We start from the raw sequence: 16,135 nt of genomic DNA, 5'->3' as shown, positions 1-16,135 counted from the left end.
CCCCACTCACCAGGTCAGTGGCGGCGCCGGGAGCCCCCGAGGTCAGGCGGGCTCCCTCTTCCCCTCGCCCCGGCCCGGCCCAGACCCCCGGCTCCGGGCTGGGCAGAGGGTCTGGATCCGGCTTCCCTCGGCTGCGGAGCCCTCCGTCTGCCCCGGGATCGGTCGTGGGGGGCGGAGGGGGTCCTCACTCAGCTGATTCTGGGGGGTTGGTAGAATAGGGAGGGGGAGCCCATCAGGGATGGCGGAGGCCCCCCCCCACTGCTTTCCGCACCCTCTGATTTCTTCCCTCCGCCCGCTACCGTCGTGCCATCCCCTCTGCCCCCCTCCCAACCCCCTCACTCATTCTGCCCACCCCCGTCGTCCCCGACTGACGAGCGCAAACGTTCTCCCACCGTCAGTCCCTCTCCCCCCCTCCCTCGCCCCCCCCACAAGCCCCCTGGGACCACCCGGCCCCTCTCCTCCTTCCCGGCTCTTTCACTCACAGAGTTAGTTCTCTGGCTCCAGGAATGTGGCCAATCATAGGGCTCTGTCCCTGCCTCCGCAGTCAATCATCGCCGTTGTCATCTGTCCTCCTCAGTAACAGCCTGGCGGAGACCAATGAGGGGAGGTCAGGCCCAGAGAGTTGGCAGGGCAAGGCGCTGCAGCCAACGGGGGCTGGCACGGAGGGAGAGGAGAAGCGGGAGCCGCTCAAGGTCGGAGGGGAGGGGGTCCTTAACCCCAGGGTGACCTCTCCCCCTAGGGGGTCCCGGCCCACACTCTGATGAGCACCCGGGGAGGGGGACCGGGTCTGAGGAGGGGCCTTCCGGGGAAGACGGGCCGATGGGAACCGGGGCGGGCCGCCGGGGGGAATCAATCAATCAATCGTATTTATTGAGCGCTTACTGCGTGCAGAGCGCTGTACTAGGCAACATATAGAGACGGCCCCTATCCAACAGTGGGCTCACAGTCTAAAAGGGGGAGACAGGGAACAAAACCAAACATACTAACAAAATAAAACAGAATAGATATGTACAAGTAGCCAACCGGTTAAGAGTCCGGGAGGCGCGGGCAGGCTGAAGGACGGACAGCCTGAGCCGGGCACTCTGCCAGCCCGGACCGTGAGAAGCCAACCCCCTCAGCCAGCCAGACAGACAGACAGCCAGACAGACAGCCAGACTCACGCACAGACACACACACACACACCCCCGCCACCCCCAAGGCCATCCAGCCGCCAGGCAGACAGAGATCCAGAAACACGCAGGCACGCAGGGCGGTTGGGTACACCTACTTAACCCCAAGCCCACCCAAGCTGTCAGGCTGTGGCCACCTCCCCCTCCCCTCCCCACCTGGCCGGACAACAGCTCCGGACCCAATCCTGTTCCCATGATGATGATGATGATGATGATACGGACCCAATCCTGTTCCCCAGATGATGATGATCATCATCATCATCATCACCATCATCATCATCAATCGTATTTATTGAGCACTTACTGTGTGCAGAGCACTGTACTAAGCGCTTGGGAAGTCCAAGTTGGCAACATATAGAGACCCAGCAATGGGCTCACAGTCTAAAAGGGGGAGACAGAGAACAAAACCAAAGATACTAACAAAATAAGATAAATAGAATAGATATGTACAAGTAAAATAAATAGAGTAACAAATATGTACAAACATATATACGTGATGATGATGGTACAGACCCAATCCTGTTCCCCAGATGATGATGATGATGATGATGGTATGGACCCAATCCTGTTCCCCAGATGATGATGATCATCATCATCATCAATCGTATTTATTGAGCACTTACTGCGTGCAGAGCACTGTACTAAGCGCTTGGGAAGTCCAAGTTGGTAACATATAGAGACAGCCCCTACCCAGCAGTGGGCTCACAGTCTAAAAGGGGGAGACAGAGAACAAAACCAAACATACTAACAAAATAAAATAAATAGAATAGATATGTACAAGTAAAATAGAGTAATAAATATGTACAAACATATATACATATACACAGGTGCTGTGGGGAAGGGAAGGAGGTAAGATGGGGGGATGGAGAGGGGGATGAGGGGGAGAGGAAGGAAGGGGCTCAGTGTGGGAAGGCCTTCTGGAAGAGGTAACAAATATGTACAAACATATATACGTGATGATGATGGTACGGACCCAATCCTGTTCCCCAGATGATGATGATCATCATCACCATCATCAATCGTATTTATTGAGCACTTACTGTGTGCAGAGCACTGTGCTAAGCGCTTGGGAAGTCCAAGTCGGTAACATATAGAGACGGTCCCTACCCAGCAGTGGGCTCACAGTCTAAAAGGGGGAGACAGAGAACAAAACCAAACATACTAACAAAATAAAATAGACTAGATATGTACAAGTAAAATAAACAGAGTAATAAATATGTACAAACATATATACGTGATGATGATGGTACGGACCAGATGATGACGATGGTGTCGGTTAAGCCCTTACTGTGTGCAAAGCGCTGTTGGATGCAAGCCGTTCCCTTAGTCGCGGCGACCCCCCAGGTTTCGAGCCGCCCCTCGGGAGCCCCCCAACCGGCTCCGGGGCTCCCGTTCTGGCCGGTGTCCGTCCGTCTGTGACGGTTCCCGGCTTGGCCCACGTGCCCCCCTCCCGCCCCCGGCCCGGTGGCGGGGAAGGGGAAGGGGAAGGGGGGGGGGATTTCTGGGATTGCCCGTGACGTGTTCTTCCCCCCCCCCGCCCCCCGCCACCGTGCGCAGCGGAAGCGGTTCCCGGGGGTGTCTCCCAGTGGGGGTGTCAGGCGGTGACATCACTGAGCGTCACCTTCCTCCCCCCCCCCGCGGCCCGCCCACGCCCTTAAAGGAGACCCACGCGCCCATTTCACTTCCTCCTCCGGGGCCCGAGGGTCCCCGGGTCCCCAGCGCGGCCTGCTCCGACCGGGGGCGGGGGGCGGGATCGGGGCTGCGGTGAGCCCCAGCCCCGTCTCCTCCCCCGCCGGGGGCGGCTGGAAAGTTCACCTGACGGAGCTGCCTGCGCACTGGGGAAATTTCCAGCCGCCCCCCCCCGCCCCCCGCCCCAAGCTGGGGTTTCTGGTGAGGGGCCCCGAGGCCGGACCCCAACCAGGCTCCTGCTCCCGACCGGGGGTGGGATGGGGGGCCAGGACTCCCCGGCAACAGGTGGGATGCTGGGGGGGGGGGGTCTGTCTGTCGGTCTATTCTATTCATTTTACTCTGTTAGTATGTTTGGTTCTGTTCTCTGTCTCCCCCTTTTAGACTGTGAGCCCGCCGCTGGGTAGGGACCGTCTCTCTACGTTGCCAACTTGTCCTTCCCAAGCGCTTAGTCCAGCGCTCTGCACACAGTAAGCGCTCAACAAATACGCTTGCTGATGCCCCGCAGGGTGGGGGGATGCTCAGGCCTCCCACGGTGCGTTTGGGTTCCTCGAGTCTTCAAGGCCCTGCTGAGAGCTCACCTCCTCCAGGAGGCCTTCCCAGACTGAGCCCCTTCCTTCCTCTCCCCCTCGTCCCCCCTCCATCCCCCCCCATCTTACCTCCTTCCCTTCCCCACTGCACCTGTATATACGTTTGTACATATTTGTTACTCTATTTATTTTACTTGTACATATCTATCCTATTTATTTTATTTTGTTAATATGTTTGGTTCTGTTCTCTGTCTCCCCCTTTAGACTGTGAGCCCGTTGTTGGGTAGGGACTGTCCCTATATGTTGCCAAGCGCTTAGTCCGGCGCTCCGCACACAGTAAGCGCTCAATGAATACGATTGATGATGATGATGATGCTGCTGCTGATGACTCTGCCGGCTGCCGGGAAACGGCAGCTTCCCCTTTAGGTTCCCCGACCGCCGGTTTCGGCCCCGGTGACGCCACTTCCCCCGGGCGACTACTTCCCTTTTCCCACGGGGCCGGGCCCCGGCGCCCTCCGGCCCCCCGGCCCCCCACATCCCCCCCGTCGGGCTCCTCCCGGCCCCTCCCGGTCCGTCCAGGGCCCGGTCCTCCGGCCGGGAGTCTCGCCCCTCCAGCCGGTCGCTGATTCAGGCTGCGTGGGGGGCGGGCAGGGGTCCGGGCCAGAGAGAGACTGAGTCACCCCGGAAACCTCCCCCACGTTCCCACTGACTCAGCCCTGCCCCCGCGGGGCCCCGCGTCTTCTCTCCTTCCTTGGTCCTGCCCACCGGCGGCCCCGGAATCCACCGGGGGCTTTATCATCATCATCATCATCAATCGTATTTATTGAGCGCTTGCTATGTGCAGAGCACTGTACTAAGCGCTTGGGAAGTACAAATTGGCAACACATAGAGACCGCCCCTACCCAACAGTGGGCTCGCAGTCTAAAAGGGGGAGACAGAGAACAAAACCAAACCTACTAACAAAATAAATAGGATAGATATGTACAAATAAAATAGAGTGATAAATATGTACAAACATATATACAGCCATTTATCGCACGGGTGGCCCACCCCGACCTCAGACAGACAGAGGGCCCGTGGCCCAGATCCCGTGAATGAGGCGCACACACCAACCCACTCAGTGTGGTGTCATCCAGTGACCCATTTCCTCCTCCACTGGCCACCGCGGACACGACTCTCTGGGCGGAGGGAGGGAGGGGGCGGGCACACACACACACACACACACACACACACACACACAGCCGGAGGAGGGGCGCGCACACTACTCACCGCCGGACCCCCGGGGCCCAAGCCGTAAGACGGACGCAAGCCGCCCCCGGCCCGGCCCGTCCCAGGCCATGTGTCCGGCGACGGGCCGCCCGCAGGCGGAGGCCGACCGAAGGGCAGGAGAGGCCGGGCCAGGAGAGGAGCGGGGCGGAGGGTCAAAGGTCACCGCGCCCACACACCGCCCCACCCCGCAGCCCTCCCGCAACCGGGCCCGGGCGCTCGGCCTCTCGGCCACGGAGGAGTTAATGAGAGCCGGCGAGGAGGCAGAGGTCCCCGCCCCCTCCCTCCCACCCCCCCCCCCCCCCGTCCGTCCGGCCATCCGGACTGTCACTCACACACACACACACACACACACACACGGCAGGCAGGCCGGTAGGTGGGGGGGGGCTCCCCCGGACCCCCCCGTCGCGGGTCCCTTCGTCCGGCCGACTCTCCCGGCCCCGGCCCCGGCCCTCCCCCCGGGGAGGGGCCTCACGACGCAGAACCCACCCGGAGAGCACAACGCCGGTGACCCTAGGCCACCTCCACACAAACACGGGTTTCGGGTCTCCTGGCCTCGCGCGTACAGAAACACACAGGTTCATAGGTTACAAAACACACACACACACACACACACACGGAGAGCTCCTCTCCTGCCAACATCCCCCGCGCTCGCCCTTTCAACGGACAGGTTAGTCCCCTTTGTACAGCCGGGTAAACACACACACACACTCACACACATACATCCCCGTTGTCCCCCCGCCCCCCAATCCCTGGATCGATGGTATATATATATATATATATATATATATATACACACACATACATGTATACATGTATATATATATATACATATATATATATATATATATATGTACATATATATATATATATATATATATACACACACACACACCCCAGAGACCCTCCACAGGTCACCCGACTGGCAGGGCCCTGACCCCCCCGAGGCTGGCAGGGGTCCCTCCCCTCCCTCCCTCCCCCAAGAGGCGGGCCTTGTCCCCCAAACCCGAAGACACCTGTGCCCCCGCAGGGCCCGGGCTCCTTACCTGGGCTGGGGGCTGTCTCTTTCTCCCTCTGTGTGTCTCTCTGTCTCTCCCTGTGTCTCTGTCTGTGTGCCTGTCTCTGTGTGTCTTTGGGTCCGGCCGGCCTGACTCACCCCCACGCGGCCCGCGTGGGCCCCATTTAAAGGCCCCGGAGCCCCGTCAGGGTCCCGCCCCCCCCGGGATTCCCAGCGCCGGCCGGGCCGGGCCGGGCCCAGCCACGCCCCCCGGGGGGGCGGGGTCTCTGTGTGCGTGCGCGTGAGCGCCTGCGTGCGCGCGCGCGTGCGCCGACTGGAGGCCGAGGGACAGGGAGACGGGGGCGCGCGCGCGTGTGCGCGTGAGTGCCTGCGTGCGCGTGCGCCGACTGGAGGCCGAAGGGCAGGGAGACGGGGGCGCGCGTGCCCAGCCGGCCCCGGGTGAGTGCATCATCATCATCATTTATTGAGCGCTTACTATGTGCAGAGCACTGTACTAAGCGCTTGGGAAGTACAAACTGGCAACATAGAGAGACAGTCCCCACCCAACAGTGGGCTCACAGTCCAAAAGGGGGAGGCAGAGAACAAAACCAAACGTGCTAACAAAATAAAATACATAGAATAGGTATGTACAAGTAAAATAGAGTAATAAACATGTACAAACATATATCCATATATACAGGTGCTGTGGGGAAGGGAAGGAGGTAAGATGGGGGGGATGGAGAGGGGGACGAGGGCCAGTCTCGACTGTGAGCCCGCTGTTGGGTAGGGAACGAGCCTATGTTCCTCAATCAGTCAATCAATCAATCGTATTTATTGAGCGCTTCCTGTGTGCAGGGCACTGTAGTAAGCGCTTGGGAAGTCCAAGTTGGCAACATAGAGAGGCGGTCCCTACCCAACGGTGGGCTCACAGTCTAGAAGGGGGAAGGCAGCCCTGCCCCGAAGGCTGAGGTCCGCTCCAATTCCCCCTTCTAGACGGTGAGCCCGCCGTTGGGTAGGGACCGCCTCTCTATGTTGCCAACTTGGACTTCCCAAGCGCTCTGCACACAGTAAGCGCTCAATAAATACGACTGAATGAATGAATGAATGAATGAATGAATGAATTCCAGCCTGCACCCGGTCTGGCCAGGGACCCAGGCTTGGCTCCCTCACCCATGGGCCCGACCCCACTGAGGCGAGCCCGGCGGTGCACCGACTCTGCCTGTGCCAGGCCCTGAACTGGGCACTTGGGAGCACCATCACAGTAATAACTACCCCAGCGCTGCGGTAGATCATCACGGTATCTATTAAGCACTTACCACGTGCCGGGCACTGGGGTGGATACAAGCAAAGCGGGGCTCACGCGGGCCTCGAGGTCTCAATCCCCATTTTACAGATGAGGGACCTGAGGCACAGTGAGGTGACTTGCCCAAGGTGACACAGCAGACAAGCAGCAGAGTGGGGATTAGAACCCAAGACCTTCTGATTCTCAGGCCAGTGGTCTAGCCACTATGCCACGCTAGACTATCAACACATTAGCCCCACTCCCGGTCCCACATGGGGCTCACAGCCTAATGGGGAGAGAGAACAGGTATCAGATCCCCATATATCGTACTTTCCCAAGCGCTCAGTACAGCGCCCTGCACACAGTAAGTGCTTCCTACATACGACTGAATGAATTTTACAGATATTAGTCAACTGGGGCTCAGAGAAGCCAAGTGATTTGTCCAAGGTCACAGAGCGGGCAAGGGGCGGAGCCTGGACTAGAACCCAGGTCCTCAGCCAGGGCTGTTTCCTCTCAGCCAGCCCGCGGCATCAGTGACAGACCTCACCCCAGCCCTGACGCAGAAGTGGTGATATAGTATTTATTAAGCGCCTACTGTGGACAGAGCACCGCACTAGGTGCGGGAAAGGATAGAGGTGGGAATTATGACAGCATTTATTAAGCGCTTACTATGTGCAAAGCACTGTTCTAAGCGTTGGGGAGGTTACAGGGTGATCGGGTTGTCCCACAGGGGGCTCACAGTCTTCATCCCCATTTTCCGGATGAGGTCACCGAGGCACAGAGAAGTGCAGTGACTTGCCCAAAGTCACACAGCTGGCAATTGGCGGAGTCGGGATTTGAACCCATGACCTCAGACTCCAAAGCCCGGGCTCTTTCCACTGAGCCACGCTGCTTCTCTGTGGACCCCGCCCCTCCAAGGGGGGCTCCCAATCTATGAAGCCGACAGCCTGACTCACCAGAAGAGGGGATCAGATTCTCTTCGGCCTCTAGACTGGAAGCTCATGGTGGGCAGGGAACACGTCTACCAACTCTGTTGTATCTACTCACGGAAAGCGCTCAATTACAACTGATTGTACTTGGAATTTGTACTTCCCAAGCGCTTAGTACAGTGCTCTGCACATAGTAAGCCCTCAATAAATACAATTGATTGATTGATTGCAGGTCACCTAGTAGTCCTACACTGTAGACCTCTAGGCCATAAGCTCATTACGGGCAGGGAACGCGACTGCTAATTCCGCTGTATTAGACTCTCCCAAGTGCTCTGCACGAATACCATATACCATAGCATATAGCAGACAAATACCACAGAACTAATTAACTGACAGTCTCCCGGAAAAAAACACAGGACCCTGTTCCTGCCCGTGTGTGTATGTGTCTTTCTTCCCATCCAGCCTGAACCCCCTAAACCGTGGGAAGGAAGGCCTGGTATGTTTGCTGGACCAAAACGCTTAGCACAGTGCTCTCCACACAGTAGGCGCTCTATAAACAGAACTGAATGAATGAGTCCACGCCTCCGAGTTGGTCTGACTCTGGCTCGGTAATGCCCACCTGTCTCACCTAGCGCCTGGGTCCCAGGGTCCACCCGAGGAGGAGGAGGGGCACCTCCTAATTGCTAATGACCCCCGGGAGAGGGGCATTGTGAAGAAGCCCCAGATTTTAGCTTAACAATGTCAAGGCTTCAAAATATCCATATTCTATCTCAGGGGTTTGGGAGGGTGGGGCTTCAAAGAAATACAGGTGAGAGAGCCAGCATCCTGGAGAGGCAAGGGGAGGAAAAGGGTGTGTGTATATGTTTGTGTGCGCGCACCAGCGCTCGTGTGGTGTGTGTAGAGAGAATTGGGTAGCCTGAAAGGTTCACACCTTAGTAGTCTCAAAAGTTGGGCCCTAGTCATCTGAGATGAAACAGGTGGATGTGGGGGGAAGGTATCCTGCCGACTGGGGTTGGGACACCCAAAAAGAGAAGTGGTAGCAACGGTGTGTAGTAACTGCGAACCGCAGGCAGGACATGTACTGAGCGCGGGGAGAGAACACACAAGAAAGGGTAAGATACGGTCCCACCCCTCAGGGGAGGGGCTGGCGTACTAAGAGAAGGACCTTAGGGGAAGAGCAGGGAGGACTTTCTTAGGGGGTGGGTCTGGAGGAGAAGTGAGCTGTAACTCATCAATCATCATCAATCGTATTTATTGAGCGCTTACTGTGTGCAGAGCACTGTACTAAGCGATTGGGAAGTACAAGTTGGCAACATATAGAGACAGTCCCTACCCAACAGTGGGCTCACAGTCTAAAAGTTTGGGCATCTCCCCCCTCTAGACTGGAAGCTGGCTGTGGACGGGGAGTGCGCTTACCGACTCTGTCGTACTGGACTCTCCTAAGCGCTTAAGGCAGCGTTCTGCCCTCAATAAGCTTTTCATAAATACCCGCGGTCGATCGTTGAGGAAACGGTTTGGCCTCGTGAAAGAGTTCGGGCCGGGGAGTAAGGAGACCCGGGTTTTAACCTTGGCTCCGCCACTTACTTGCCCGCTCGACAAACTTGGGCGAGTCGCTTCGCTTCCCCGGGCCTCGGCTGCCCCATCTGCAAAACGGGGATGAAATACCCGTTCGCCCCCTCCCTCCGTGTGGGACTGGAACTGTGTCTGACCTCACTGGGCTGTTTAGTACAGTGTTTGGCATACGGTAAACGTTGAACAGATACCGACCGCGATTTTCGTTACGGTTACCCGGAACGCCATCCAATAACATCTTCGACACCCCCACCCCCGGCAAAATAAATATAAACCAGGCCGCCCCTTCCTGGGCCCACCGGGGAACATCTCGACACTCTCCCGGGCCAGGCCGGGCGGCCTTAACGTGCTTCCGTCTCTGTCCGTCACTGGCAGTGGGTTCGGACGCGGGGCGGCCCTGGGACACGGACCGACGGGCCTAGGGCCGGGGGGCCACCACGCCGAGCACCTGCCGGCCTTGGCCCCGGCTGGGACGGAGGAAATCTGTGTCTGTCCGTCCCAGTAGGTGCCCCGGGGTCTCTGTGTCTAAGCGTGTGTCCTCCTGGGCCCTTCGGAAAGCGCCCCCCTCCCCGGGGGTGCCTCCGCCAGGGGCCTACCTGTGTCTTCAGAAGGGCAGGCAGGTGAAGCCTGTTCTCTCCTCGGCCTTTTCAACAGGCTCGGGGGGCGGGTCATCTGACTAAGGTGTCCCACCTCAAGGGCCTCATATTGTTTCTCCCCTCTCCCCCCCATCCCCTCAGGCCCCATCCCCCAACGCAGGTGCCCCTAGGCAGGGCCAAGAGACCCTCCAGCAGAGGGGGAAGAGACACAGGATGTGGTTTGGGGGCTGTGGGGTGTCTCAAACAGCTCGACCACAGCTCTGCACACCCCCCTCCCCAACCAAAGTGGGGGGGGGAGAGGGGAAAGGAGGGAGATGCCCCTGGGCCCTTGGTTGTCATAGCAACAGCTTAGTGGGTTGTCATGGCAATGGCCTCCTGCTCCTCCCTCCCTTATCGGGGCAGGCTCCTTGTACAGTAGCTCACCCCCTACACCCTGGGGTAAGGACCTTTAGCAACTCCGGGATAAAGGGGTTAAGAACACCCCCTCCAAGTCCCGTGGTGTTTTCCTCAGACCATCTAGCCATCTCTCTCTCTCTCTTTCTCTCTTTCTGTCACCAGCTGCCCTGGCTGGTAGTGGGTCGTACCATTACGGGGGGGAAAGGGGGGGAGTGGGAAAACAGCAGATGGGTTGAACCATTCCTGGGCACGGGTAGCTGGGCGGGGGGATGGGGGGTCTGGGCAGCGCAGATACAGACCGAACCAGTCACAGGTGGAGGGGGAGGGGAAGGTCACACAAGCGTGAGCACACACACTCTCACTAAAGGGGGGGGCTGAACCATTCCTTTTGGCAGAAGGAGGAAAAACCCTGGGGGGGGGGAAGAAAGAGGAAAAAGAGACAGAGGGGGTGCGGGTGTGTGTGTGTGCACAGAGGGATGGAGAGGGCTGTCGCCCAGGTAGACTGAACCATCACGAGTGGGTACCTAAGGGTTGGGGGGACGTCTGGGCCCGTACCACAAGGAGGTCGGGGTGGGGGGGGGGAGGGCATGATTTGGGGGTGCGCAAGGGGGCGGGACTTACCGGTTGTAGCTCGGCGGCCGCCTGTCATTGGCGCGGGCGCCCCTGGCAACGGGCGTGGCGGGCGGGAAGGCGGGGCTACGGGCCCGGCATGGCGGCCCCGGGGGGGGGGGGGGGGGAGGAGAACCTGGGGGTTGGGGGGAGACAGAGGGGACCGGGTTACCGAAGGGGGAAAGGGGGGGGGAACCCCCCCCCCATCCCCATCCCCATCCCCATCCCCATCCCCATCCCGGGCTGGCGGTTGGCCCCGAACGGCCGGGGCTGTCGCCTTCGGCCCCCCGGGTTGTCCCTCGGGCGGGTGGTCTCGCTCGCCGGCCCCGCCCCCGGTGTCCTCAGGTAACACCCGGTCTCCGGGGCTCCCCGCCCCTCCGGGGGCTCGGCCGCACCCCCCACCCCCCCGGGCCCTCGGCCTTATCTCGCAGGCCGGCAGGCCGGTAGGCCTCGCCCTCCGAACTCTGCCCCCTCGTCCGGTCCCGTCCCCTCCCCCTGCCCTGCCGTGCCGTGCCGTGCCCCTCCTCCGGGCCCCCGGGCCCCCGGGCGGGGCAGGTCCCGGCTGGGGCCCGAGGTGGCCGGACAGGCTGAGCCAGCCTGGCAGGGCTGCGGGCCCAACAGTCGCCCTACCTTCGGGGAGCCCAACCGCCCGCCCGCCGCGAACCCCCAAAAGGCCGGATCCCCTTTCCTCGCCTCCTTCCTCCCGGTGACCGGGAAAAGGGGGAGGGGGCCAGAACCATCCCGGCCCCTCAGCTCCCTGCTGTTCGGCTGCTGCTCCGGGGGTCTCGCTCCCCCGCTCCCACTCTTTTAGACTGTGAGCCCGCTGTTGGGTAGGTATGCTGCCGACTTGGACTTCCCAAGCGCTTGGTCCAGTGCTCTGCACACCGTGAGCGCTCAGTAAATACGACTGCATGAATATCATCATCAGCAATCGTATTTATTGAGCGCTTACTATGTGCAGAGCACTGGCCTAAGCGCTTGGGAAGTACAAATTGGCAACATATAGAGACAGTCCCTACCCAACAGTGGGCTCACAGTCTAAAAGGGGGAGACAGAGACCAAACATACTAACAAAATAAAACAATAATAATATGTGCAAAGCACTGTTCTAAGCGCTGGGGGGGGGGGCTACAAGGTGATCTTTTAGACGGTGAGCCCACTGTTGGGTAGGGACTGTCTCTATATGTTGCCAACTTGGACTTCCCAAGCGCTTGGTCCGGTGCTCTGCACAGTCAGCGCTCCATAAATACGATTGATTGATTGATTGAGTGGGGCAGGGGCCCCCCCTCTCTCCCCTTCCCCCCCCCCCAACTCCCCTCGGGGACTCAGGCGTCCGGAGCACCCCCCCATCCCTCCCCCGGCCTTCCCTGACGCAATCTGCTGTAAGCTAAGGTGGCTGATGATGACACCGCCACCGCCACCACCGGGGACTCGCTATTTCTGCCCCGGGCCCGGGCCCCTCGGCCTCCCTCGGACCCCGGGGGGGGCGGCCCCTCGACGGCTCGAGCCGCCGCTGGGTGGGACAGGGCGAGGGGAGGGGAAAGGGGGGGGGGTCCTAAATGGGGGTCGGAAGACGCAACTCCAGGCAAGTTGGGGTATGTTTGGTTTTGTTCTCTGCCTCCCCCTTTTAGACTGTGAGCCCACTGTTGGGTAGGGCCTGTCTCTAGACGTTGCCAACTTGGACTTCCCAAGCGCTTAGTCCAGTGCTCTGCACCTAGTAAGCGCTCCATCAATACGATTGATGATGATGATGATGAAGAGGGCCTGCGGGGGTCGGAAGATGGAGCTCGGGGGCAGGGAGAAGGGGGTCTATAGGGAAGGCCGATGGCTGGGAAAGTGGGGGGGCAGGGCCACCAGCCATTTAAAGGGCCAGCGCTGGAGCTTTAATCCCTCATTAAGGCAGGCAGGCAGGCTGGCTGGCCGCCCGCCCGCCCAACCGGGACTGTAACTCATCTGCCCAACAGCTGGGCTGGGCTGGAGGGGAGCGGGGAGGGGAGGGGAGCTGGGAGGGAAGGGGAGGGAGGGGAGAGGGGCGGGGGAGGGGCCGGGACTTTCATGTGCCCAGAGCCCCGAACAAAAGGGGAAGCCAAGGGGCCGTCTCGCAACTCCCCTCCCCGGGGCCGGGCGGAGAGGAGGCGGCCGCAGGAGCAGGCGCAGGGGGTCCCCCCTCCTCCTCCTCCTCCCTCCTCCTCCTCCTCCTCCTCCTGCTGCTGCTGCTGCTGCTGCAGCCCAGCGCGCTCCCCGGGGGTCGGGGGTCGGGAGCCCAGCCTGCGGCCCCGGCCCGGCCCGGCCCGGCCCTGCCCCGGCGACGACATTCCCCCCCACCTCCCCCCGGCAGGCCCCCCATCCGTCCGTCGGGCCGTCCGTCGGTCGGGCCGCCCCCCCCATCTCTCTCTCTCTGTCTCTCACACCAGGCTGGCCCGGTTGTCCGCCCTCCCCGGCCCCGAGCGGTCCTTTCCTTCCGGACCCCGGTGCGGTCCGGCCCGGCCCGGGCCCCCGCCTCCCTCCCGGCCGCGGGCCCTTTAAATCGCTCCCACCCCAACGGGGGCCCCCAGAATGAGGAGCGGGAGGGGGGGCATTTAAAGGGACGACGCAGGCCTCGGCTCCTCCGGCACGTACACACCGTTTCCCCCAGGACCCCCCTCCAACCCCCCGCACTGGGGCTCTCCCACCCCCTCTCGGGGGTCCCAGCTGCCTCCCCTCGAGCCCCCTTTCCACCGCCCCCCTCCCCCCCACCTACCCCCCCCACGGTTGCCAGGCAGAGAGGGGCCCGGGGTTAGGGGTCTGGACGGAAAGGTGAGAGCAGGGGAGCCGGGGGGGGAGGGAAGGAGGAAGAGAATGAATGTGTGCATGTGTATATTGTGTATGGACGTATGGATGCATGTTTGTATTTGGGGTGTGTGTGTGTGTGTGTGTGTGTGTGTGTAGGGTAGAGGGGAGAGAATAAGCCCAGGGCGGGCAGCCCAAAAGGACGGGGCCAGGGGAGAGACACATGAACGCGTGGAGGGGTTGCGGGGTGGGGGGACCGACGGCCGGCCGGCCGGACATACACACAACACACACACACACAGACAGTCGGAGGTGGGGGAGACACAGTCAGTCAGAGACAGTCGGGGCCAGGGGCGAGACAGGGACGGCAACTGGGGGTTTGGGGGGCGGGGAGAGGCGAGGAGACACCGGGCGGGGGGGGGGGGGGAAGGGGAGAGACGGAGGGGACCGTGTCAGACAGGCAGGCAGGCAGGCAGGCAGGCGGCAGGGATGAGGGTTTGGGGTTTGGGGGGCCGGGGGTTACCTGCTCGGTGTCTGTCCCCCGGCGGCCCCCGGAGTCCGGGGGGGAAGGGGGGGAGCAGCGGGGGGGGGAGCGGGGGCTGGGGGGGGGACGGTCCCTCCTCTGCCTCCTGGGCCTGTCTCCGGCTCTTGCGGCCTCTCTCCTCCCTCCCTCCTCCTCCCCGTCCCTGAGTCCCGGAGTCAAACAAAGAACTGTAGCAGGCTCTCCCAGCCCCCTCCCTCCCCCCTCCTCCTCCTCCTCCTCCTCCACCTCCTCCTCCCTCCCTCCCTCCCTCCCCACCAGCCGGCTCCCTCCTCCTCCTCCTCCCTTCCGGCCTCCTTTCCCGGCTACCCGCCCCTTTCCTCCGTGTGTGTGTGTGTGTGTGTGTGTGTGTGTGTGTGTCTGTCTGTCTGTCCGTCTCTCTCTCATCCCCCTCCCCACACGCCAAGCCCCCCCCCCTGCAGAATTCAAGGCGTGGAGTGCCCCCTTTCAAAATTAAAAGCTTCCCCCTCCACTAGGTGAGCGGGGAGGGCAGTCCCCCTGCAGAATTAAAAGGCCCAGGAGGCAAATTCTCCTTCTATTCCCATTCCTCCCCGCGGCACAAACACTCTCCCGGCGGTGGAGGGGGCTAGGGCAGTCACAGTTGGGCCCTCCCCCCCCCCACGCCGACAATAACCCCCCCTAAAACAAACGAAGCACCCGAAATCACTGCCCTATCCACAACTCTTTATAATTCCACTGACAATTTACAATTGTGGGGCAATTTAAGCCTCCCTCGTCCACCACTTCCGCTCATTCATTCAATCGTATTTATTGGGCGCTTACTGTGTGCGGAGCGCTGAACTAAGCGCTTGGGAAGTACAAGTTGGCAACATACGCCTGGCTGGTTCCCCCTTCCATATAATGGCACGAGGGTCGTCCGTCCGTTCCCCCCCTCCCCCAGCTGCTCAATAAGAAAGGGCACGGGAGGGGGGTACGACACAAGGACCCCCCCCAAACACACACACACACACACACACATCCTCCCTGGAAGAGGAGTGGGATTAAGTTCCCCAGGCCCCCCCCTTCCCACCAAATCCCCTCTCCCTGTCCCAATCCAAGCCAACCTTTGACAAGGTGGGAAAGACCGGAAACCCCGGCTCCCCTCGCCCCCCCGGAGAAATTGGGAGAAAGTCTCTCACATCTGAGGGGGTTACTCTATTTATTTATCTATTTATTTACTTGTACATATCTATTCTATTTATTTTATTTTGTTAGTGTGTTTGGTTTTGTTCTCCGTCTCCCCCTTTTAGACTGTGAGCCCACTGTTGGGTAGGGACTGTCTCTAGATGTTGCCAACTTGTACTGCCCAAGCGCTTAGTCCAGTGCTCTGCACACAGTAAGCGCTCAATAAATACGATTGATTGATTGATGGGGGGGACACCGTGCGGCTGGCTGTCCTGGCTGTCCTGTCCCCGACACCCCTGCCCCCTCCAGCCCCGGGGGTGTCCCCGGTCAAGACGATCCATATGGAGGAAGTTGGGATTCCCTGCGTCTCCCACATTCACCCCAGCCCTTCCCTCTGAACGCCCCACTTTCAACAGCTGCTGTCTGCCCCCTCCCATCCTGCCACCGGGGGTGGGTGGGGGGGTTTGAGGGGAGCACTTCAAGGGAGCACTGAGAGGGAGGGAGACCAGCTCTGCCCATCCACCAAGCTAGCTCTCTTCCTCCCTTCAAGGCCCTGCTGAGAGCTCACCTCCTCCAGGAGGCCTTCCCACACTGAGCCCCTTCCTTCCTCTCCCCCTCTCCATCCCCTCATCTTACCTCCTTCCCTTCCCCACAGCACCTGTGTATAT

General features: G+C 60.4%; 2 protein-coding genes across 2 annotated transcripts in view; one reads left to right on the top strand and one right to left on the bottom strand.

The window, feature by feature from the left end:
* Positions 1-11,128, bottom strand: part of KDM6B (lysine demethylase 6B) — a 30,369-nt gene extending 19,241 nt beyond the window's left edge. The window contains 3 exon segments of the mRNA XM_038768716.1: positions 11-198; positions 483-584; positions 11,045-11,128. The gene's annotated coding sequence lies outside the window, so the exon portion shown is untranslated.
* Positions 598-15,865, top strand: LOC119946778 (basic proline-rich protein-like). The gene is made up of 17 exons (XM_038768229.1): positions 598-607; positions 2,514-2,633; positions 2,830-3,059; positions 3,812-4,038; positions 4,677-4,920; positions 5,884-6,028; positions 8,492-8,568; positions 8,819-8,853; positions 9,762-9,932; positions 10,169-10,187; positions 11,054-11,125; positions 11,378-11,475; positions 11,588-11,738; positions 12,425-12,549; positions 13,371-13,401; positions 13,447-13,624; positions 15,777-15,865. The coding sequence occupies exons 1-17, from the start codon at positions 598-600 to the stop codon at positions 15,863-15,865; spliced, it is 2,022 nt and encodes a 673-aa protein (XP_038624157.1).
* Positions 15,866-16,135: the final 270 nt, after the last annotated feature.

This window comes from Tachyglossus aculeatus, chromosome Y4 (assembly GCF_015852505.1).
Source record: "Tachyglossus aculeatus isolate mTacAcu1 chromosome Y4, mTacAcu1.pri, whole genome shotgun sequence".
In the NCBI taxonomy this organism is placed as follows: Eukaryota; Metazoa; Chordata; class Mammalia; order Monotremata; family Tachyglossidae; genus Tachyglossus; species Tachyglossus aculeatus.
The sequence above is the reverse complement of the archived record's forward strand: the minus strand, read 5'-3'. Positions and strand labels throughout refer to the sequence as shown.